This window comes from Fomitopsis serialis (assembly GCF_022376445.1).
Source record: "Fomitopsis serialis strain Sig1Antser10 chromosome Unknown B0H18scaffold_11, whole genome shotgun sequence".
In the NCBI taxonomy this organism is placed as follows: Eukaryota; Fungi; Basidiomycota; class Agaricomycetes; order Polyporales; family Fomitopsidaceae; genus Fomitopsis; species Fomitopsis serialis.
In genome coordinates this window covers 491,252-513,480 of record NW_025954971.1, presented here as the reverse complement: position 1 = coordinate 513,480, position 22,229 = coordinate 491,252, and the positions used below count along the sequence as shown (strand labels likewise).

Below are 22,229 nucleotides of genomic sequence, written 5' to 3'. Positions count from 1 at the left end.
CCTAGGGACAAACAAGCTCTTCATCTCGTTTGCTAGGACATCCTCCGCGTCACTACTATCTATTGATCTCCGAACTCCGAGTCAGCAAGCCGATTCACTACCACGCCATCTTTGCGATGAATGACTACCACGAACAACCGGGTTAGTTGAAACCGTTACGTGGACAAGCACGCCTGAGGCACTTACCTTCGGGTATGTGCGGACTAGCAACTTTCTGATCTCGTCCATGGTCAATATTCCGAGCGCAAAGGCAAACGGTATGCCCCAGAACATCCCTGGGATGGGCGTCGTGCTGAAGACGTCCTCAAGTCCTCGCCCGTACAAGTTAACGACAGCGATGAGCGCCGTGCCAACCATACCCATCAGCACGACGTAGTTGCGGCGAGGCCCCCAGAGCGGATTTGACTGTAGGATAGAGACTCGGCGATTGCGCACCGCTAATAGGCCTCCATACTGCATGAAAACCATGGTGACGTAGCTACGAGAGCATTAGCAACTGAGTGGGTCCAGATGGAGACTGAGCTCACTAGATGCATTGGCCTACGGAGACGAAGTGTGTCAGCTGGTCGATGGTGTAGCCATGGTATCCATCCGTCCATTTGTTGTACACCAGTATTACGTCGTAGAAACTGAGTCCTTGCTGGTCCATATATAAGAACCACATGCTCATCGCACAGGGCCACATCATTAAGCCAATGAACTGGCGCAGGAAAGAGTCAGACCGGTGCTTGTCTGAAACAGGCTTGAGACTACGGACCAGATATATCTGGAAGAAGAAACGCCAGTCCGTGAGGCGATCAGTACGCGCATTTCGCGGCTTGCGGAGCATGAGATCTGTGAAATGTGCACGAGCGACGAGTAAGATCACCCATGCGAGCACAGCAACCTCCGGTAATGCATACCGGCTTCGGGCTTCTCATACATGAGCGAGATCGACATGACGACGTCGTTCGTAATGGAAAAGCAGACTTGCAGATAGGAACTCAGAGCGAGCTGCATCCCGAGGAAGACGTTGGCGAACACCGTCATGAACTCGGTGTAGGTACCAGCCTTGTCATTCAATGCCCGGTGAGCGGTAGTCGTCTGATGTACCGTAGAAGATAGACGTACCGGCATGAGGTAGATCATGACCTTCTTGAGGTTGTCAAAGACCAGCCGTCCCATCTCAATGGCGACAACGATGGAAGCGAAATCGTTGTTGAGTAGTACCATAGCGGCTGCCCATGCGGTAAATGGTGCGGTTGGAATGAATGACAGTGTATGAGCCTGGGGGCTTACCTGCTTCCTTTGCGACATCACTTCCCGACCCCATGGCCACGCCAATATCCCCTGCCTTCAAAGCCGGGGCATCGTTCACACCGTCGCCGGTGACTGCGACGGTATTGTCTCCACGCGCTTTGATGGCTTCCACGATCTGCAGCTTCTGCTCGGGTGTCGTCCGCGCAAAGACGATCTCGGTGTACCTCCCGACCACTACGTTCCAGTCCTCGTGCTGCAGAGTGGAAACGTCGTCGCCGGTCAGGACAATGGCGCGGTATTCGTCTTGGTCGTCAGAGGGTTTAACCTCAGGCGGGGTCAGGTCGGCGTACTGCTTCAAGATTTCGGGAGAGCGTAGCTCGTGGATCGAGTCCACTTTATCCTGGGTGATGATACCAATCTGAAGGGCCTGTGAGCTCAAACCATTCCGACCAGGGTACTAATACGACGTGGCATACCTGTTTTGCAATTGCCAGAGCAGTCAGCTTGAAGTCACCGGTAACCATGAACACTCGCACGCCTGCACGGCGAATCGTAGCCACCGCTGCAGGTACGTCTGGCCTCGGCGGATCACGAATGCCCACAAATCCCACCAGCGTCAGCTTCTGTAGCTCCGCGTACATCAGCTCCTCCATGTCGTTCGCAGGCGTGACCTTGCTGATCTTGACGTCGTCAAGCGGACGGCGGCATAAGGCGAGGACTCGCTGGCCCTGGCTACTCCAGTCTTCCTGCAGGGCGAAGAGTTGGCGTCGTGAGGCGGTGTCGAGGTACTTGACGGTACCATCTGACTGCATAACGCTTGTGCACGCGGGGAAAAGTATGTCTGGAGCGCCCTTCACAAGCAGCCAGGTGTTTCCGATGGTCGACTTCGGTGAGAGATCGATAACTGAGTCGGGTGAGGCTTGCGGGAGCGAGCGCCAGAGGGAGAGCATCCACTTGTTACGCGAGTTGAACGGGATCTCGAAGAGCTTCTCGTGTCTAGCCAGTAGGGACTGTGCATCTATATTGAGGGACGGGATGCGGAGTGCTTCCGCGAAGGAGAGGACCGCGCTATCAGTTGCGTCACCCTTGATAGTCCGTTCTTCGAGCGGCAGGTGTTCTGTTGCTGCGTCGAACTTGGCACCGTTACACAGCCGTGCGACCATATGGAGGGCCTTCAAAGCAGGCGGAGCGGAGGCCTCGTTTTCGGTTAGTCCGGCGACGCTGCACTGACCGTCGAGAAATGCAACGTTCTGTACAGACTGGAAAGCAGACGTCAAATCAGTGCGAGGGTTATCTAAGCAATCAGTTATGCGCTTGCCATCTTCCCCATGGTGAGAGTTCCTGTTTTGTCCGAACAGAGCACGGACATGCAGCCGAGTGTCTCGATGGTGGCCAGGTTCTTCACGAGGACGCTATGTTTCGCCATGCGCTTGGCTACTATGGTCAGTGACAGAGCCACACAGATGGGGAGGCCCTGAAACACAGTTTGTTATGGTTCTCACGAGGCGCGAAAATTGTAAGACATACTTGGGGAACAAAGGCGGTCAAGCAACCGATTGAGTTGATGATAGCTCCACTCGCAGCCTCATAGCCGAGATAGCTCTTCCGCAGCCATGCAGCCCAGACAATAATCGAGATGATGAACAGCGACAGCGCGAGGCTAGAGACAATCTTGGTGAAGAACCACACCTCTTGTTGAACAGTGGTTAGCTTGAACTTAGTCTCGCCCGACATAGCGACGATGCGGCCCATGACAGAGCGGTCGCCGATCCCAAAGACAACCCCGGTGCAGGTCCCCTGGACGACGAAGGTGGAAGCGAGTGCGAGGTTACGCGTCTCGAGGGCATTGGGTGAGGTTTGGTCGAGCGTGCCGGGGATCATGTCACTAGAAGGACGGGTCAATGGTGTTGTGAAGTAAATGAGAAGGGCGTGCATCTTACCTTTCGCCAGTAAGCAGGGAGCGGTCGAAGCGGAGGTCGGACGACGCCTGGACTAGACGGATATCCGCAGGTACACGGTCACCCATTGAGAGCGCCACTAGATCGCCTACAACGACGTCCCGTGCTGGTATTGTCTGGTGCTTTCCATCGCGGATGACCGTTGCTTCTTCAGCGATGAGTGTCTTAATTGAGCTCATGATGCGTGATGCGTGCCAGTCAACGAGCGCATAGAAAGTGGCGGAAATGATGATGACGAGAAGCTAGTACGATATGTGAGCATTCACAAGAGGCGAACAACTGGATGCTCTGGCTTACCAACAGAACGGCGACACCGAGATTGAATGCAGCGGGGTCGGGCTCACCCAGAGGTTTATACGACAGCTAAGACAAATGATTTATCTCGTGCCACTGTGCGCGCAGATCAGGGGACTCACGATGGTGACAATGAATGCGATCCACATCAGGAAGTTAAACCCTCCGAACACATAGTTTAGAGCTTTCTTCCAGTATTGAGTCTTCGGCGGCGAGATGACGTTCTTGCCTCCGGACTTGGCGCGCCGCTCGACGGCGGCGGCCTCGAGCCCGACAGTAGGCGAGGTAGTATACCGTGCGAAGACCTCCTCCGGGGACAGGGCGTGAACGTCGATATTGCGGATGCCCGATGCTGGATCGTTGTCGGACTTGCCCTTCTTAGAAGCGCTGGGCTTCTCGCCCTGGCTTTCGTCCACCTGGATGGAGAGCGTGCGGTAGCTGCGCGACCTTCGTATCAGTGCCGGAGAGGGAAGTATATGCTCTAGGATCTACATACCGGATAGAGATGTCATGGTTCTTCGGAACACCGTCTTTGTCTTGCGCATTGGGTTCATCGGTGTGTCCGACACTCATCTCGCAGTCCGGCACAAGTACGTGGCTCACAGGGAGAAGTTTCGGGAGCGGAGGAGCGGTCACTTTGCGAGCCTTTATATTCATTCCGCTAGGTGCCAGACGCCTCCCCTGTGCTGACGGGCTTCGCACGCTAATGATGTGAGACACTGAAATCGGGATGCGGGAATTTCGCTATTCCTTTCCATGGATTTGGGTTGAGGTATGGCTCGCACCAATGCAAATTATGGAGGTTCTGCTGAGTATATCTCGCAGCTCCACCGGCCACCAGCGGCGACTGCGCTGAACTACCGCATCGCAGGACCTATAATATGTGAGGAACTAGTGATATAAGTAGTTGGATCCAGATTCAAGAAGAATCGCACTCCCCTCAGAGAAGTATTCCGGACACCGGATCTCCATGCTTGGTGAGCTGAGCACTTTTCGCCATTCATCCGGCCGCGCCCACGGGCCACCAGCATGGGGTGGCAGCATGAAAGGCGAACTGTGGCGAGCGAGCTTTGAAATATCACTGCGGTGTCCCTGTGATACGAGGGGGATGTAACGGCAACATGCCAGCCATCTTGACTTCCGGTGGCAGTTTGTACAGAACCCAGAAGCCAGCCACTGTGCCTTGGGACACCAAGGGTTGCAAAGAGTCTATTCATATCGCGCGCGGACAGGTTATCTGGCGCGAGGAGGAAAGAAACAGGGATATGATACGAAATGTGAATCAAATCAGTGAAATGAAGTTCCGGTAGTGCCAGACATCGGTCACAAGCGCAGAGCCGCTGCGAGGTTCCTTTGATTTGAACAATGGAGTCCACATGTTCTTCAGCGTCCGTGTAATCGCTCGGGCTGCGCAAGTAGTACTAAGTACTCGAAGGCAACAACGGGCGCACCCGCAGGCAGCAAACGCGCCTGCAGTACTGGGGCCGCCAATCCGAGTTCACATCACCAGTGCGTATTCCCCGCGGATAAAACTGGAAGATCCTTCCTCTCGCAAACCATGGGTGAATATGAGCTCACCGATGTGTAAGATTATGGTAGATGTTCATACGGGATCCATCCGTCTCCCATCAACACAATTTCTTTGACGGGTTGTTCCAATGTGCCAGGATCTCTAAGTCACGGTATCTGATACGTGCAACGTAGTTTTACTGCTCCTAGATCATAGTTTGCTCAGTTTGAAGTCTTCAAGGGTTCAGTGTACGACGACTCACTGAGAGTAGGCCCGGGCTTGAGCTTCATGTTGGCTTCATGGCCTTCGACAGATCTGAAGCTGTACCCTTCCGAGTCTTTGATCACAATAGTCAAGTAACAGGCTCTGTGTAAGTAACAGTTGACCAAAGTGACGGATTCAAATTGGCACGGGCCCAGGGGTGGTAGTATGTAGCTTCGCCCAGCGCCCGCTGCACCTCTGAGCAAAGCGCCAACGGGCACACGCGATCACATGACAAGCGCGACTGTTCGACGTCCAACATTTAGCGCCCGAACCGAGTTGTCTGGTCGCAGCCACAGCGCTAATCTTCCTCGCTTACCACCACATCTCATGTCGATACACCACTTCCGCGCTCTCTGCCACATCCTTACCCAAAGAACATAACTTCAAAACCTAACTTATCGACATCGAACAACAGCATGTGGTCTAAACTCAGCAGCGCACTCAAACGCCCCTCCACTCCCTCACTCGTCGACGGCGACGACGAGCCATCGCCATCCAAAGCAGACGTTCTCGCTGGCGTATACGAACAGCATCCCAACCTCTCTGTCTTCCACGCAGAACATCCCTCCGAGATCCCTTTCCCACCCTCGAGTCCGACAATGTCTCCTACACTTAATGGTCGCAAGGGCATCTTCAAGAAACCAGGCAGGCCACAGCCGCCACCGATCAACACTCAGGCATCGGAGCAAGGCGTTACAAGCCCCATTATGAGTCCGCTCCTGCTCCCGAAGAAAGTAAAGTCGTCCCTCCAGAATCTTGCAAGTGGTGAGTACTCTCTTCCGTATCGGTAGCCAGTGGTTGGAATGTCATCGCATGCGACTCGGATGTGACAATTGCGAGAGCGTCCCGGGCTGGTGATGCTGTACGAGCTCTGGTTATAAGACGGACATGCCAGGAGTGACACGAGCTAGTGCCGCGCAATAGAAATGATTTCTCGATCTGTGGAATAGATCTGTCCCATAGCATGGTACAAGAGGGACTCACCCCGAGTCCCAAACTAGACGTGGTGATGCTTGAGGCTGTCCTACTGTCGTCTGACGCATCTTGGTCTTGCCATCGCATGGCCTCACTTGCATACGAGGCTTGGGCTGTACCTACAATGTTCCTTCTCGTCTTCCACTCGCGGTGTGTATTGAGGATCATATGACTGACGCACTTATCATCTGCAGCATCCGAAATCTCACTTGGTCGTTCATCCATAGAGTCAAATCACCGCCCACAGCATGAGGGTCCACACGAGCGCTCAAGCACACCCATCTCGGAAGTCTTCAAGTTCGGCTCGCTGCGATCCCGTGGCCCCAAGAATCCCAGCCATCACATGCGCCCCGCCCATCCCAGGATTCAACATCAACGGTGTCCATATCTGACAACCACTCGCAGTCGAGCTCTCCTGCAGATGTCGCCCGCTATGGCTCAGTTCGCTCTCGCCCGCAGGAAGCGACACACAGCGTGCGGCCGTCTCAGGACTCTGCAGTGTCTCTCCAGGACAACAAGCCCCCGGTTACACCGACAACAGATGCACGATACAACTCACTCCGCTCCATCTTACGCGATCGTAACACGCCCGCTACAGGGCAGAGCGTGCGCTTCTTCAGCCGCGACGCGTACAAATTGATCACACCCGACGTTTCGAGCGCGAGCAGCGAGCCCGACGAGGTCTCCTTCGCCGCACGTCTCCACCGCGCTAATGCCAAACCAGCGAGGCCCGTGGCTCAAGAGCTGTTTGCGAATTCTGTACCAACTACGCCTAGCATGCTGGGGCAGGGTATGCCGAGCATGTTGACCCAGGAACCTCCGCCGAATGTTTCCAACATCTTCGACCTGTCAAACGAGGTGGAGATGCCGATGATTCCAGCTGGACACGAGGTGCCGCTCCTGGACAGTGCAGTCGAGATCTCGGAGGTAGACGCACCGAACGGGGAAGAGAGGTCAGGACCGCCGACGCCGCCCGCCAAGCAAGGCATGCATGATCGCAGCCACTCGTTCAGCTTTGGGCAGACGGTGTTCCGCTCGCTGACCAGCCCCATGGACGAGGCGCGGACAAGTACGCCTCCCCCCGGATCGTCATTCTCGAAGAGCAGAGGTCGTGCCCTGAGCGACACGGTGTTCCACTCGTTCGCGAGTGGGTCGACGAAAGGGGTGCCGGAGGCGGATATCAACGACACGTCTGCCTTGAAGGTGTTAGCATCGCGGCCGCCCTCGCCGCTCTCCCCAGAGCGCCCCAAGGAGAAGGACCCCTTCGGGGCGTACGCGACGACGTTCTTCACCCCGGGCACGGTGCCCCCGACGCCGCCGAACCACCCCACGCACGCGCGGAAGGTCTCCCGCGAAGAGGACAACGCGTGGCGTTTGCAGACTGCACTCGCACTTAAGTCGGAGCTGTGCGCGCAATACGAGGTCGACCTGTCTGCTCGCGACGAGCTCGTCGCGCTCCTGCAGCAGCGCCTCTCGGAGTGCGAGAAGGAGTGTGAGCGTCGGAAGGGCCTCGTGAAGGGTTGGCGCCGGCGCGTTGCGGAGCTTGAGAAGTGTGTACGCGGTCTGAGCGACGAGGTCGAAAGGAGCCGGGAGGAGGCGAGCGAGCGGAGCGTGATGGACGAGGCGAGTGGGATGGCGCTGCAGGCGATGCACAGGCGGATCGGGGAGCTTGAGCGGGAGTGCAGGGAGCGGGAGCGGAGAGAGGAGTCGGTGAAGGGGGAGATGAGTATGAGGGAGGAAGAGCTGGAGCGGACCCGGGATGAGCTGCAGAGGAAGGAGGACAGTGAACAGGAGCTGCAGCGGGGGATCCGGGACGCGAGAGAGGAGATGGAGAGGATGCAGTTGGATCTCGAGATGAGCGGCAACCATGGTCTGCCAGCCCCTGCACCTTCCATGCGCGAGACCTCAGGTGAGAGTGACTGGGTTGAGGAGCGCGCCCGCCTCCTTGCAGAGAACGAGGCGTTGCGCAGCGAGCAGACATCCCTGCAAGCACAGCTGACGGGTGCGCGCGAGGAGACCCTCCGGCGCGACTCGGAGTTGCGTACTCTCAAGGACGAACTCGAGGCGCAGTGGCGCCACACGGAGGAGGCGGGCGAGCAGATCAACACCCTCACACACGAGCGCGACACGCTCAAGGCGCAGGCCGACGCGCTCAACGAGCGGGTGTCCACCATGGAGTTCGAGTGGGCACAAGGCGAGAACAGCAAAGCAGACCTGGAGACGGAGATGCAGGAGCTCCTGACCGCGAAGGAGGAGCTCGAGCGCGAGTGCAGGGAGCTCGAGGACCAGGTCCACTCCGCGGATGAGCAATCTGAAGAGCTCACGCGGGCACTCCAGGAGCGGGAAGCCGAACTTACTTCGCTCACGCAAGAGAAGCAGTACACGATGGACCGTGCCGCGCGATTCGAGACGCAACTCAAGGTGCGCGACGCCGAGGCAGAGGAGATGCGCGAGCGCGTGCGGGAGGCAGAGTCAGCCAAGGACGACGCAGAAGAAGACGCGGCGCGCATGAAGCGCGAGCACGCGCGGATTGTGAACGACCAGAGCCGTAGGTTGCAGGAGGTCGTCGCGCGTGAGGTCGAGGCGCGGGCTAACTTCGAGGCGCTCTTGAGAGAGAAGGGCGAAACGGGCGTCGAGCTAGGCGCGCTGAGGGACAGGGCGAACGCGCTTCAGGAGGAAGTGGACAGGCTCCGAAAGCAGGTGCATGCTTTGCAGCAGGAGAGCGCAGACAAGGAGGTGAAGCTCGTGAACTTGCAGAAGCAGCGGGCGCAGGACAAGGAGGACATCCAAGGTCTGAACATCGCCCTGGACTCGAAGCAGCAGGAGCTCGAGCTGGTGCGTGTTCCAGCTCTCTGTCTTCTACACAAACTTACGTTTGAATGACAGCTCAAACGTCGTATGAGCGTGCGCGGTGGATCTGCCACCCCCGCTGCACCTTCGAAAGTCCCTCCTCACCGGCGCGAGTCCTCCATCTTCGGCACGCCAAGTGTGAATGGGTCACGACCGTCTTCCGTGCTGTCGGATACGGGTAGCACGACGAAGGGCAAGTTCGCCGAGACGCCGTCGACACTGAAGGGCAAGGGCGTGGATACACCGTCAACTGTGAAGCCTGCGCTCACCCGGAGCGTGCGTGCGAACGGCGCCGCGTCGACAGCAACCACAGTCAGGAAACGGTCGCTCGAAGGCACAATGGGCCCGCCTCCCAACATCTCACGCACGAACTCCGCGTCAAGCACTGCCGGCGCGAAGGACGCGACGCCGACGCGGATACCATCTGCATCATCGTCACGCGCGTCCATCGCCGGGCCCCCGAGCGCCTTCGCGAAGACGCCGACACCGACGCTCGTGCGCCGGACGTCCGTGTCGTCGCGCCTGCCGGCGACGCTCGTGAGCCGCGACCGCGAGGTGTCGGCCTCGGCGAGCGAGGCGGACGAGAAGGAGAAGGAGAACTCGGCACCGAAGGCGCGGCGCATGAGCATGCTCGCGGCGTGAGTGAGCCTCTCGGTTCTGACGGACATCATCGCATCCTGGATACCCGCACCCACTGATCCGCACCCGGACACTCCACCACAACGCATGTGTACTGTATGGTATACGCACTCCATGTATCAGATACGTGTCCCTCTCGCCTTTTTCTTGCGTTCCCCGTCGCGCTTCGTACTTCGTCGTCTTGCGTCACTTCGTCTGACGTACCCATTGACCCATGCCTTCCCACTCTTGACTCCTGAGCTGCCTTGCCCTTCCCTGCTCGTACCTCTCATCGTCGCCATATTATGAATGCAGCAGACCCGGACCCGAAGTATGCAATCTTGAAATTATGCCGTTATCTACTGCGCTAGCTCTGCGTTCGCTGTGTTATACACTCGTCTTGCTCTCGACTGAATCGATCGTCTTTGATTGAGTGACATCTGGTTGTCCTGATGTGCATCGTTGATGTGAGCAATAAGGGCTCTAACAAATTGTATCAGGCTAGCCAGGGCAATGTTTCAAACCGACGTGTTCCACATAACATCAAGTCCCGTTGAGTCGCTGGAATTCTCTGCATCGTTGGGTGACTTTGAGCAACCAGGATCCTCCACATTCCAGGCGCCGAAGGGCGTAACCAGGCATGGCTATGGACACGGCGAGAGCTCTCGCTTAGCTTCGCTTCTACTTCTCACTCACTCACTACGTTACGTACTGATGTTTATGATCGACCTGGGCTGATCGCGGATGGGCCAGATACACGATCATCCGCAAGTGTGCTTCTTCATATTGATCGAGGCACCGCCGGAGCTGTTCGCGGCAAGCAGTGGTATCCACTCAAGCTGATCAATCTGAGTTAGATTAATGACGGCATTGTACTCAACGCTGGATGATTGTAAAGCGCGTCTTATGTAGGCTATAGAAGACCTTTGGGGTACATGAGTAGGACGAACGACCTGCTCGCTTATGATCAGTGTGGCTGGACTCGTCGAGGCTTTGCGGATGTGACTCCCGGTCTCGGTGATCATTCGCACATGCGGACCGTCGGAGCGGGTGAGGATGAAATCTTTGTCTTCGGCTAGTTGTCGCGCAGTCGCGTCGGTGATGTCGTCCTGTCCTCCAACACATTCGGGCCTTCCTGCATCCCGGGCCTCGGTATTTAAGGCAGTAAGTTTCATATACAGCTCAGAATGTGCACGAGAGCGGAATCGGTGTACTTACAGGCATGGCTCAACCCAGAAATCTGCGCTGCGCTTGCTGATAGACGTGCAACGTTCGGGAGAATATGAGTATGGTACACGGTATAGCCTATGTAGACGCCCTGAATTATGATGCGGCGGAATGGTTCAGAAACAGACTCACCGTAAGAAACAGGTCGGGCCGAATGCGGCCGCGGGAGCCGGTGACTACTAAATTATAGTAAATAGTGAGGAGAAAGTATGAGGCCGCGGCACGTCGTTCAGCGCGGCTGCGGATTGGCTGAGCGCAGTACGATCTGGGCGCCACCGACGCGCCCCGGGCTGGGGAGGGCGCCTGAGGGCCGCCGCCGTTCTGATACCGTCGCGAGGCGGGCGGTTTGCTTCCGTACCCTGAATGAAACATACCAGATCTATACTGGATCTACATATCACTGCCTGCGCAGCGTCAACGCAGCGTCAATCCTGCCACCTCCTGCTTTCCTCCTTTCCCCGCCGTCGCAACTCGCCCTCTCACGACCCGCAATTCATGGCCAAATCCAGGTTCTCGCCCTCCAAGTTCTCCATCAATGAAGACCCCCTCGATGCCGTCCTTCGTCCACCGCCGGACGAGACACCAGATGCGCGCGCGGACAGGCTGCGCAGGGAGGCAGAGGCCAAGCAGGTCAGTGACGAAATAGACGAGAGCCTCCGTCAAGAAAAGGCGGTGTGGAAGAAGAACAAGAGTCTTTTCCGGCTGCTGCTGCTTGGTCAGAGCGAAAGTGGTGAGTGTCCAACTGGTCAGGCATCTGGGGATGGCCGCAATATTGTGCAGGCAGTGATACGAAAGGGAGATGCCATACCAGTGCATATATAGAGAGTGCATACGACCGGACATAAGTTCCGTCGGTGGGGGGTCTTCCAGGCACATTCACAACGTGATAAATCTGGTAAATTCCCCGGAGTGTGGGGTCATATTGGGCATTGTTTACCCTTCACAATGCATTCTGGGGAGGCTCGGTGTTCTACATCCATATGATCCTGCGCGCTTTGCTCCGACGACATCAAACATTGGGCTGTGCTAACCAATGTCGGCCGATGATGTTATCCCGAATGTTCTCAATATTGACCCGTCGGTCGTATTGAATTATGGCAGACATGTCGCTCACAGACAACTACGTCTGGTGCGGACAAGAGCCATGGCTTCTCATTTATAAGGAGAGGACCTCCTATTGTCGTTGTGAACTTCGCCAAAACCCGCTTCCCTCTCAATCGTCAACATCTGCTCTATCATTGGGACTACGAATGGGTATGGTCTACACACATACATGGGCTTTCGCGGGCCAGTCCGCATACCCACGGGTCCATTGTTGTCGTTGAGCTGCTGCTCATGACCATCCCTCTTCCTGCTATGCCGTTATCTGACTCCTATCATCACGCACATGCCTAACATTCAACTTCTCATCCCAGGCAAGTCGACCACATTGAAAAGTACGCAACCGCGCCCTCTGGGTCCCACTCAGCTAGCATGACCAGACTCCCCGCACAGACTTCCAGCTGACGTTCGCGCCGCAAGCATGGGCAGCCGAGCGCGCCTCCTGGCGCGCCGTCGTCCAGCTCAACCTCGTCCACTCCATCAACCTCATCCTCGACGTCCTCGCCCAAGAGCTCACCGCGAACCCGCTCCAGCGCCCGCGCACAGGCGCCTACCCCTACACGACTTCCACCGCGGCGGCACACACAGCCCTGTCCACTCCCCCCTCGCCAGACTCACCCACCGGCCCGAGCTTCGCCGACGACGTCCCCGACATCTCCGCGCCGCTCAAGTTCACCGACAAACACGCGCTCCTCAAGCTCCGCCTCGCGCCCCTCCGCCACGTCGAGACCGACCTCCGGCGGCTGCTCGGCGCGGCGTCGCACGAGCTCGGCGCGGACGACGGCGCGGGCATGCGCGCGACGCCGTTCGACGAGCCGTACGCCCCGAGCGGGAGCGGAAGCATGTCCGTGCGGTCCGTGCGCAGCGCGGACTTCTGTCTGCGCTCGAACCGCTCGTGGAAGGACGCGCTGCACACGCAATACCAGCATCCGTATCACGGGCACGGGCACGGGCATGGCGCACGCGAGGGCACGGCGACGCCCGGCGCGGAGACGAGGGACGACGCGACGGAGGTGATCGCGGGGTGCAGGGAGGATATGAAGACGCTGTGGGAGGACGGGGTGGTCCGGGAGATGTTGACGCGGCTGCGGCTGCGGATGGAGGACAGCGCGGGCTTGTGAGTGTCTGTCAGCCGGTTTGGGCGGTGAGGATGGGGTTGGGAGGGGTTCTGCTGGCGGTTGCCCGTCGCGGTGCTTGCCTGATGTTTCGACGGGACCTGGCTGTCATCCGCGACCGAGTTGACGGATGACTGCTAGATGCATCCTCCCCTGACAAGGTCTCCGCGCCATTTGATCTATGCTAACATCCGTTTGATGGCACGCATCACAGCTTCCTAGACGACGTCGATCGAATAGCGACACGCACGTATGAGCCCTCAGACGACGACGTCGTGCGTGCCCGGCTGCGGACCGTAGGCGTGCAAGAGTACCAACTCAGATTCGAGAATCCTGGTGCGTCCACTTCGGGCTCACTCGTCGCAGTCGCTGAACCTACGCGCCCCGCTCGTGGTAATGATGCCGCTCGTGATGATGCAGCAAGCGTGGATCGCTCAGTTGGCCGCGAGTGGATCATCTACGACGTCGGCGGCGCCCGCTCATCCGTACGTCGTGTCTCCCACCCTGCCCGCGCTGGCACGGAAGCTGACGACCTCCGCAGCGCGCGGCCTGGGTGCCCTACTTCGAGGACGCGAACGCACTACTCTTCCTCACGCCGATCAGCTGCTTCGACGAGTCGCTCGAGGAGGACAGACACGTCAACCGCCTCGAGGACTCGTTCATCCTCTGGAAGAGCGTCGTGGGGAGCAAGCTCCTGCGGCGGTGCATCATCGTCTGTGAGTCCTTCCTTTCATGGCTGCTCGCTCGTCTCGTGGCGTCCGATTCCGTGGGGCCGCGCGCTCATTGTGGGTTTCGTGGGTGGGCGTGCGCGCGGGTGATGGCAGTGTTCTTGAACAAGTATGACCTCCTGGCGAAGAAATTGAAGGCGGGCGCGACGATCAACAAGCACCTCTCTAGCTACGGGGAGCGCGAAAACACCGCACCTGTGTTCGCAAAATGTAAGTCTTTTCCTCCTTGTCGCGCGCGGTGCCGTCTGATGTCGGATGGCACTCCCAGATTTGCACCAAAAGTTCCGTGAGCAACATAAGGAATACTCTCCCGAGCCGCGGTCGTTCTACGGATACGTGACTTGTGTTATTGTGCGTTTCGATCTATGCTTCGCTACCTGGAAGATACATTGACCATGGTGCCGTTGTAGGACACGAAAGCGACAGCGTCTACGCTCTCATCAGGTGCGGCATGCTATTTCGTTCACTTTCTGCCCCAATCCTGACTACTGGATTCCAGTGCGAGATGGACTCCTGCAACAACACTTGCAACGAGCAGACCTGGTGGCCTGAGTGCACCCTCTCTGCGACGCGTTCTTGCGCAACGCTGTCCGAGTCTTGCGCAACGTAGTCAAACTCTGGAGGATTTGCCATGCGCTTTAACTGCGGATGGGGGACGGTATCTATACATATTTGTTCTGCTGTATTGTGACTGCTGTCTTGCATAACTTACTGATCCGTTCTGCGTGTGCCGTAACATCGGTTTCCTCTAGTATCGCTATGCCGTTCTGCCGCTTCCGCCCGACGCTTCTTAAAATCACCATATTTAATCTCGGACCTCGAGACGACCTGATATAATCACATGATCGTGTTTCCGCTCCACCGTGGAGACGCCCGAGATCAGGATCGACGCACAACGGTCACAATGTGGAGTGCTATGTCACTAGGAGGACGCGGTAAGTGACCTGCTACGTGTCATCCGCTGCTCCCTGCGTTGATCAAAAGGTTATATGCTTTCGAGTCGTACTATGTCAGCCAGTCGGTGTGCAGTACTCATATCAGTCTGAAGGGCCCGGTCAGTTCTCGTGAACCTTACTCTCCCCTGGCCGAGGCAGACCCTGAAGAAGACCTCTTTAACGAAGGGGAGGATGGTCCGAGCCTTCTAATGCATCAACCTCCCATCTTGCGATAGTGCTGTTCAAGTAAGTCCCGCTACATGAAGTTCAAGGTGGTACTGACGATACCACTTGCAGCTAGATATGTTGGAACCTCCGATACGCAAATTGAGACGTCTTGGGTCGGTCTTTTTAATGTCTCTTGAGGATCCGGTGAGACTTCTCTGAAGCATCCCCAGATGTATTCTACTTGGAGACTTGCTGGTGCACGGCGACCTATACCTCTTCAAAGCAAATGCACGACTTGCAAGCTCGCGCATGTCCTGCCCTCAGGGAACTTGGGAAACACACATACAGACCAGCTGCATCGGACGATTCCGAGTGCCCAAGCCTAATTCCTTTCTTATGGAGCGACCGCGCCGTGGTTCCGAGCATGCTAGTTTGTAGGTATTCAATCGGCACTCCGTCTATGAAGTTCTTCGACCATTCACACTACATCCCGCGGGGGGATTGCGGCTGCGTGCAGGGTCCTATCCCGCATCCGAGAAGTCGAGGCGAGTCACATGTCTGGCATGGCGCTTGATTCGAGCAGTTCGTGATTTCCCGCCATTTCTATGGTTTTGACTGTTCCTGTCGAGCGATGTGTATCGCAGGTAGGACTATTGCCTTAGAGGGTTGACGGAACTTGACGGAAGCAACAGTGCCGAGCCCGTTGAGCTTCTGAGTAGCAGCAGTTGCATTTACAGGGTCGGATGAGAAGCATTCTATCGCGACCTTCCGGCGCAATATCTACACAGGAGAATAGAGATAACAGGAAGGGCGATGAGATGAAATGGAAGGTTCGTCTCCGCCTCTTCATGTGAAAGGTCCTGCATTTGCGTGGCTAGTATGGTGCCTGACTGACCCACCATATAATATAAGGAACGTCCCGCTTGCCAACTAGTAGCAAGGCAATTGTCCTCGCAGTTGCCATAGCGTTCTAGACGATGGCGATGAACGCCCGCTTCACAACAAATGCTTCAAACGCACGGTCAAAGGCACCAGAAGGTCATGGCATTCAAATCAGGTAGATTCACTAGCCCCTATATGCACTTGCCCACTTAACGCTTCCGTCTGTCACGGTGGCAGATATCGCACACTGTCCATTCACGTCCACGCGACGAAAGACGAGAAGCTGCTTCCGCGCCCGAAGAATGCCTCCGCCGACCCAGCTACCGCCGTCGGCCAGATTGACGTGCATATGATCCCGACGGAAGACGTTTACAATCGGTACTCGACATCACCGACGATAGGCCTTGAGAGCGAAGCTGTTCAACGCCGGTCGAAGACGGGCGGTAAGAACATCATCTCTCCGCCGAAGACACAGTACGGGAAGAAGGTACTGAACTACGTTTTTGGTGGTTTGAATTCCCTTATGTGGATTGCGTTCATTCTCGCGCTTGTGAGTTCGCCTGTGATTGTCTATGGACGCTTCGCTGATGAGTATCTCGGCAGCTTTCGTACGAGCCTCTCGGCGCGCCCGACCCTCCTGTGTTCAACCTCGGTGTTGCTGTCCTCATCGTGGGTTTTGTCCTGACGCTCCCGCTCAAGTCCATCTGACGATCAACCTAGCTGCTTGTTATCATTGTCTCAGCGACCTTTTATGCACTGGTCGACTGGCAGGCCTCGCGCATCATGAGCTCTATCAAAACGCTCATTGCGGAGAGCGCTACAGTAGTGCGGGACGGCAAGCAACAGACGATTCCAGCCAGGGATGTGATTGTGGGCGACCTCGTCCTTCTGTCCATGGGCGATCGCGTGCCCGCCGATTTGCGGCTGGTCAAGGCGTCCTCAGACCTGAGATTCGACCGGTCGCTCCTGACCGGAGAGAGGTGAGCAGTGAATCACGATTCATCTTCCCATCGACTTAGTCCGGAACCTATAGTGACATGATACCGGGCACCCTCGATACGACCTCTCCGAACGCACTCGAGACTCGAAACCTCGCGCTCACCTCGACATTTGTCGTCCAAGGCACGTGCACCGGCGTCGTGTTCGCTATCGGAGACAAGTCCGTCATGGGCCGCATCGTGTCGATGTCGGGAGAAACCAAGTTCAAGCTCACCACCGTGCAGCGCGAGGTCTTGTTCCTGACGAAGATCATTTCTGCTCAGGCTTTATCCTTCTTCTGCATAGCCATAATCATCTGGGCGGCATGGCTCAGGACGAGCTATCCTGGCTACGAGACGGCAAGTGAAGCGATCGCCAACTCCATCGGCTGCCTGACATCATTCGCTCCGCCGGTGCGTCGCCTGAATATACAACTTCGCACAGTGGGCTGATGTCAGACTCCCCCCAGGGCCTCCCGATATCCGTTGCTGTGTCGTTGACTATCGTCGCGAAGAAGATGGCGAAAAGGCACGTACTGGTGAAGAACTTGGCAACCGTCGAGACGTTGGGCTGCATGTCAGTGCTCTGCTCCGACAAGACCGGCACGCTCACGGTCGGGAAGATGGTAAGTCGGTCCTTGCAGCACCAGCTATACCAGGATTTGACAGTCGGGCAGTCCGTCCAGAATGTCGCGTTCATCGACAGCCAGCATAGAGTGGACGAGCTCACAACGCCATCTTCAATCCCAAACGCGATGGCAGCCCTCCAAATGACTGCTCGACTTTGCAATGGCGCGAGGTTTGAGGCAGCTTCAGAAGACGTCCCGGTCGCAGAACGGAAGATCAAGGGCGATGCCACCGACAGCGCCGTATTGGTGTTTGCCGAGAGCCTCCATCTCCCCTCGCTTGGCATAAATTCAGCGTCGCTGCTCGCCGGCCACGAGAAGCTATTCGAGGTCCCATTCAACTCGCGCAACAAATGGATGCTCACTGTTGTCCGCACACTGCCCTGCAGTGCCGCGGAAGACGACAGCGTCTCTCCTCACACCTGGATGCTCGTCAAGGGTGCCCCCGATGTCCTCTTTCCCACATGCACGAGCGTCATGCGCTCCGACGGTTCTGTCGTGCCGATCGACGTCTCCTCCCGTCGCCAGCTGTTCGCTCTTCAGGAACAATGGAGTAGCCAGGGCCAGCGCGTCCTGGCGCTGTGTCGCCGCTCCCTGGACGACGTCAAGTTTGACGTGCAGAGCATGCCCGCCAACGACGTCGAGGAGCTCATGTACTCTGAACTGCAGGGTTTGACGCTTGTCGGGTTGGTTGGCATCCGCGATCCTCCGCGACCCGACGTCCCGGGCGCCGTCGCGGCGATCCGCAGGGCTGGCGTCAGGGTCTTCATGGTGACAGGCGATTCCAAGTTGACCGCTCTGGCAATCGCGAAGGAGGTGCGTGTAGAGCTTTCACGCAATTCGTCGACTGACACATTCCGCTCTCAGGTCGGCATCATCACTCAGGAGCAGGTTGACACGGTCGAACAAATCCGTGCTGTCGATGTTGCAAAGAGCTATGCAAAGCTTCCTCCGTCCCAGATCAAGCCTGCAGAGGACAGTCCAACCTACTCTCTTAGCCTGACTGGAGACGACATCGAGACCTTGGAGCCGAGTGATTGGGACGTCATAGTTGGGCGGTACACTGAAGTTGTCTTCGCACGGACGACGCCAGAGCAGAAGCTACGCATCGTCGAAGAGATCAAAGCCCGTGGAGACAATACAGTGGCCGTGACGGGCGATGGAGTGAACGATGCGCCAGCACTGAAAGCAAGCGACATCGGCGTGGCGATGGGTAGTGGCAGTGATGTCGCGAAGGAAGCAGGTGAGCTGTGCTCTGATATTCACCACCTGTTGCGTGTCTAAGGGATGGTGAGCTGCTATGGTTCTACTCAACGACGATTTCTCGTCGATCGTCATAGCCATTGAGATGGGCCGCCTTGTATTCGACAACTTGAAGAAAGTCATGATTTACTTGATGCCTGTAGGTCATCGAGCACTCCACCATGCCACAGAATTGACACGGAGCACAGGCCGGATCCTACACTGAATTTGTGGCGGTGTTCACGAATGTGTTCCTCGGGATGCAGATGCCGTTGAGCTCGTACCTGCAAGTCTGCATCTGCGTTTTCAACGACGTGGTAATGTCCATCTCGCTAATGTACGAGAAGCCCGAGTCCGGTGAATCTGCTTTCATGAAGTTACGCATGAGCGTTAATTTAACGCCGATGTCCAGATCTCATGAAACGGAAACCGCGGAACGCCCGTACAGACCGCCTGGCGGATCTCCGATTCTTCGTCCAGGTGTACTTCGTACGTGAATGATCATCGCTCAACCACACTCACTTGTCACTCACGTGGCATGGAATAGTTCATCGGCCTCATGATGTGGCCTTGCTGCATGGGGATGTGGTTCCTGTATATGCACCAACAAGGTCTCGGTTTCTATGACGTGCTGTTAGTATACAACAAGTGGACCGACGGTTACATGGGCTATAGCCTCAATCAACTCACACGCTTCGTTTCCATCGGCCAGTGCATCTTGTGAGCTCGGTTCTTGCCTTTTGCATCCGCCTCTGACGAGATCTATGTTTTCTCTCAATAGCTACGTGGCTGTGGTGATCACGCAGTTCGGCGGACTACTCTCGGTACGCAACCGCCGCGTATCTATCCTGCAATCCAATCCGCTTTGGGGTCCGCGGCGGAATCTTGTCGTCCCAGCGGGGATGGCTGCCACAGTGCTCATCACGATTGTGAACCTGTACGCACCGGGGCTCCAAGATGTGTTTGGGACTGCTCCTATCCCTGGGATGTTCTGGGGCATCCCGTTTGCCTTTGCACTGGGTATACTGATAATGGACGAGATGCGCAAGATGTTCGTGCGCACGCACCCGAAGGTTGGTCATCTTTCTTCGTGTTACCTGGCCACGTACTGACCAGGCAACCTCTAGTCGATTGTTGCGAAGATGGCCTGGTGAATGGTGGCTCACATCTAGACAGAACCTGTCCCTTGTAACTGAGCAACAGAATGCATATGTTGGGGAGTTTCCGCCGCCGAAACCGGCGCTGCGAAAAGGGGGGCTGAAAATTCGGATTTTCCCTGTGTAGAGCACGTAGCTCTGAGTGAGTATGGGAAGTAAGGCTAGATATAGCAACATCATGCAATTTGTTTGAGCACAGTAATCCCACGTGTAATGAGAAACCGACCGTTTGCATTATTCTAGGCCCCCAAATTGCATCACTGGGAGCAGTAAGTACTTTGCCAAACACGGTCACGGTCGCGCCACAACCGCGACGGCGGAGTGCGAAACCCCCTGAAGCACTGTGGGTTACTTTCATATCTCCTCCTTCTCCTTGGCCGTCGGGTATGCCTTCTAATTACCTTCGAGTGCGCTACCTCCTCGTCACTGAAGACCTTCAACCCGTGGGAACAAGCATTCATGTGGAAGTACCTGCAGATGCTGCCGTCAGCGATCTGAAGAAAGTGGTTCAGCAAGAGAACCTACCTGTGCTACACAATGTCCAGTACGCCAGCCTGGAGGTCTGGAGATGTGTTGATAAGCACATCTTCCACTGTGGAGATAGAGAAGTGGGGGTGCGGGTCAGAGAGGCATTTTCCACCAAAGACATCAAACGACTTGATGCGTACCGAGATGTGAAGGATTTTGCGGGGGATGCACTGGTCGTGCGGATATCCGGTGCGCTGCGTTCGTTTTTCTCATCCCTTGCTATTTTCGCTCATGTTCGTCTAACGAAGCCGTCGGTCCAACGTTCGATAGCCACCAACAAATCAATCCTGCTACTACAATTGATCGTTACAGCGATACCTTTGTCATCGCAAGTGAAGCCGGCACGTTCACGATGCACGACCGGGCCTTGAACGACGTGTACGAGGTGACGTCTACGGAACCGTTGGCCAAAATCTTCGCTAGTGCCTTCGAAAAGCAGTTGGGGAACCAGCGAAAGCTGGCCAAAACTGTCAGTGCTCTCTTCTCATATCTGGCTGATTGATCTTGACTAATGAGTTTCGAGACAGGCATATGCTAGCCTTGAGGAGATTTATGAAGCGTATCGACGCTTGGGAGGTCGTCCATTCAGAGACTTCTACGACGCTGTTGGAGATTTAGACCGGATGGAAAACATTACGGAGGAGACGCACATGCTTTTTGTTCTCGCGGACAAGAACATGGACAACTACTCTATTCTCAAGCAGGAGGAAGCCACCGTACTTTACTTCTTCCTTATGGCGCGCTGGTGATCTCAGCTCGGTATCAAGGGAGTGTCTCATTCCACGATTGGACTGTGAGTGTGCACTCCGGGATACAATTTGTTCCTGGCTGACATTGATAGCGGAGACTCGGATACGAGATGGCCGTTTCCATTTGTGGTCAAAGCAGATGAGCAGAGATTTTCGTATCGTCCGAAAAGCGACTTCTGCGTATGTGTTGGTGGTATTCCCCGATTGATCGCAGAGGTGGACTCTTCAGCGGACTCTTCGGAAGACTCTTCGAGCGCAGATGATGAATCTCGGATGCTGATCCAAGGGGCCGCGGTGGTCCGTCTCGTCAATAAGGTGCGCGACGACAGGAAGAAAGACTTCGTTTTACCGGCCATCTACTTCCACAAATTGCGCCAGGCCCGACGCTATCTTCTCTTTCAGACCGACGATGGAAAGAACACGGTGCAAGCTTAACTTTGTTTCATCAACGTTAAGTCATTAATGCATCCTTGTACTCAGGTCTATCACCAGGTGGAGACCTTCGACTTGAGAACCGGGAAGGACCGATTCCGCCTCGTGTTTTCTCTGTACAACTTTGTGTCTGCGTTGATGGAGGGCAGCGATCATGGAAGGTACAAGAGCATGAAGGACAACCTCGACGCATACACGCAGATCGTCAATAGAAACAAGTTTCCGGTCTTCACCAAAAAGAGTATGAAGCACCGCGCTAACAAACGTCGCCGGACAGACACTGGTAACGACGGGGGTGCAGTGGATGGAGTGCTCACCGCACGGGGATACACGATCGTCACTGACTGGACACAGTGGAGGGATAACTCTTCCTCATCGAGCGAGGTGCGACCTGCAAGTATCCATGCGAATGTTCTGAGCTCTCGCTAACATGGCTATTGCAGCAACCAGCAACCGTATGTCGTCAGGAAGGTGGATGGCGGGCGCGACTTTGTCACCAAGCACGTCAGCCACGATTCTGACGAGCAAGGCATCCTTCAATACCTGCACGAGATAAAGCCCCGAAGCGAGCACATCATCCCTCTACTCGACACCATTTGGTCACCCGAGGGCGCGTGGCTTGTGCTCCCACGGCAGCGGCCGGTCGCAGAACGG

General features: G+C 56.3%; 6 protein-coding genes across 6 annotated transcripts; 5 read left to right on the top strand and 1 right to left on the bottom strand.

Annotated features, from left to right (window-relative positions):
• Window positions 1–41: 41 nt before the first annotated feature.
• On the bottom strand, window positions 42–4,064 carry B0H18DRAFT_1208636 (calcium ATPase transmembrane domain M-containing protein; the record flags this gene model as incomplete). The annotated part of the gene is made up of 13 exons (XM_048036283.1): window positions 42–478; window positions 528–700; window positions 758–834; window positions 903–1,050; window positions 1,111–1,217; window positions 1,279–1,657; window positions 1,716–2,498; window positions 2,558–2,713; window positions 2,767–3,124; window positions 3,180–3,439; window positions 3,495–3,560; window positions 3,614–3,929; window positions 3,988–4,064. The coding sequence occupies 13 exons, from the start codon at window positions 4,062–4,064 to the stop codon at window positions 82–84; spliced, it is 3,297 nt and encodes a 1,098-aa protein (XP_047897230.1). The 3' UTR covers window positions 42–81.
• A 1,517-nt stretch (window positions 4,065–5,581) lies between these two features.
• B0H18DRAFT_929183 (uncharacterized protein) lies at window positions 5,582–10,121 on the top strand. Its single transcript, XM_048041683.1, has 3 exons — window positions 5,582–6,030; window positions 6,662–9,075; window positions 9,127–10,121. The coding sequence occupies exons 1-3, from the start codon at window positions 5,682–5,684 to the stop codon at window positions 9,730–9,732; spliced, it is 3,369 nt and encodes a 1,122-aa protein (XP_047897229.1). The 5' UTR covers window positions 5,582–5,681; the 3' UTR covers window positions 9,733–10,121.
• Window positions 10,122–11,430: 1,309 nt separating this feature from the next.
• On the top strand, window positions 11,431–14,431 carry B0H18DRAFT_871305 (G-protein alpha subunit; the record flags this gene model as incomplete). Its single annotated transcript, XM_048040157.1, has 11 exons — window positions 11,431–11,665; window positions 12,351–12,371; window positions 12,430–12,793; window positions 13,034–13,153; window positions 13,366–13,491; window positions 13,576–13,636; window positions 13,693–13,867; window positions 13,976–14,089; window positions 14,148–14,230; window positions 14,290–14,323; window positions 14,379–14,431. 11 exons carry the CDS (start codon window positions 11,431–11,433, stop codon window positions 14,429–14,431), a joined length of 1,386 nt encoding a protein of 461 aa, XP_047897228.1.
• A 1,851-nt stretch (window positions 14,432–16,282) lies between these two features.
• Window positions 16,283–19,977, top strand: B0H18DRAFT_904160 (calcium ATPase transmembrane domain M-containing protein). Its single transcript, XM_048041479.1, has 13 exons — window positions 16,283–16,414; window positions 16,468–16,533; window positions 16,585–16,844; window positions 16,898–17,255; window positions 17,312–17,467; window positions 17,519–18,286; window positions 18,338–18,710; window positions 18,763–18,869; window positions 18,919–19,066; window positions 19,122–19,198; window positions 19,257–19,429; window positions 19,491–19,782; window positions 19,837–19,977. The coding sequence occupies exons 1-13, from the start codon at window positions 16,388–16,390 to the stop codon at window positions 19,861–19,863; spliced, it is 2,832 nt and encodes a 943-aa protein (XP_047897227.1). The 5' UTR covers window positions 16,283–16,387; the 3' UTR covers window positions 19,864–19,977.
• A 213-nt stretch (window positions 19,978–20,190) lies between these two features.
• B0H18DRAFT_54335 (uncharacterized protein) lies at window positions 20,191–21,386 on the top strand. Its single transcript, XM_048038541.1, has 4 exons — window positions 20,191–20,583; window positions 20,643–20,863; window positions 20,922–21,187; window positions 21,236–21,386. Exons 1-3 carry the CDS (start codon window positions 20,253–20,255, stop codon window positions 21,141–21,143), a joined length of 774 nt encoding a protein of 257 aa, XP_047897226.1. The 5' UTR covers window positions 20,191–20,252; the 3' UTR covers window positions 21,144–21,187; window positions 21,236–21,386.
• Window positions 21,387–21,389: 3 nt separating this feature from the next.
• Window positions 21,390–22,186, top strand: B0H18DRAFT_54230 (uncharacterized protein). The gene has a single exon (XM_048038534.1). The coding sequence runs from the start codon at window positions 21,606–21,608 to the stop codon at window positions 22,002–22,004; it is 399 nt and encodes a 132-aa protein (XP_047897225.1). The 5' UTR covers window positions 21,390–21,605; the 3' UTR covers window positions 22,005–22,186.
• The last annotated feature ends 43 nt before the right edge of the window (window positions 22,187–22,229 follow it).

What these genes read in the sequence shown, in the direction of transcription:
- B0H18DRAFT_54335 (XM_048038541.1), top strand. Translation starts at nt 20,253, where the DNA reads ATGCCTTCTAATTACCTTCGAGTGCGCTACCTCCTCGTCACTGAAGAC. An exon ending in ACTGGTCGTGCGGATATCCG is followed by an intron (nt 20,584 to 20,642) that starts GTGCGCTGCGTT and finishes CGTCTAACGAAG; the next exon opens with CCGTCGGTCCAACGTTCGAT. An exon ending in AGCGAAAGCTGGCCAAAACT is followed by an intron (nt 20,864 to 20,921) that starts GTCAGTGCTCTC and finishes GTTTCGAGACAG; the next exon opens with GCATATGCTAGCCTTGAGGA.
- B0H18DRAFT_54230 (XM_048038534.1), top strand. Translation starts at nt 21,606, where the DNA reads ATGCATCCTTGTACTCAGGTCTATCACCAGGTGGAGACCTTCGACTTG.
- B0H18DRAFT_929183 (XM_048041683.1), top strand. Translation starts at nt 5,682, where the DNA reads ATGTGGTCTAAACTCAGCAGCGCACTCAAACGCCCCTCCACTCCCTCA. An exon ending in CCTCCAGAATCTTGCAAGTG is followed by an intron (nt 6,031 to 6,661) that starts GTGAGTACTCTC and finishes GCTCTCCTGCAG; the next exon opens with ATGTCGCCCGCTATGGCTCA. An exon ending in AGCAGCAGGAGCTCGAGCTG is followed by an intron (nt 9,076 to 9,126) that starts GTGCGTGTTCCA and finishes TTTGAATGACAG; the next exon opens with CTCAAACGTCGTATGAGCGT.
- B0H18DRAFT_904160 (XM_048041479.1), top strand. Translation starts at nt 16,388, where the DNA reads ATGTGGATTGCGTTCATTCTCGCGCTT. An exon ending in TGATGTCGCGAAGGAAGCAG is followed by an intron (nt 18,711 to 18,762) that starts GTGAGCTGTGCT and finishes AGGGATGGTGAG; the next exon opens with CTGCTATGGTTCTACTCAAC. An exon ending in TCATGATTTACTTGATGCCT is followed by an intron (nt 18,870 to 18,918) that starts GTAGGTCATCGA and finishes CACGGAGCACAG; the next exon opens with GCCGGATCCTACACTGAATT.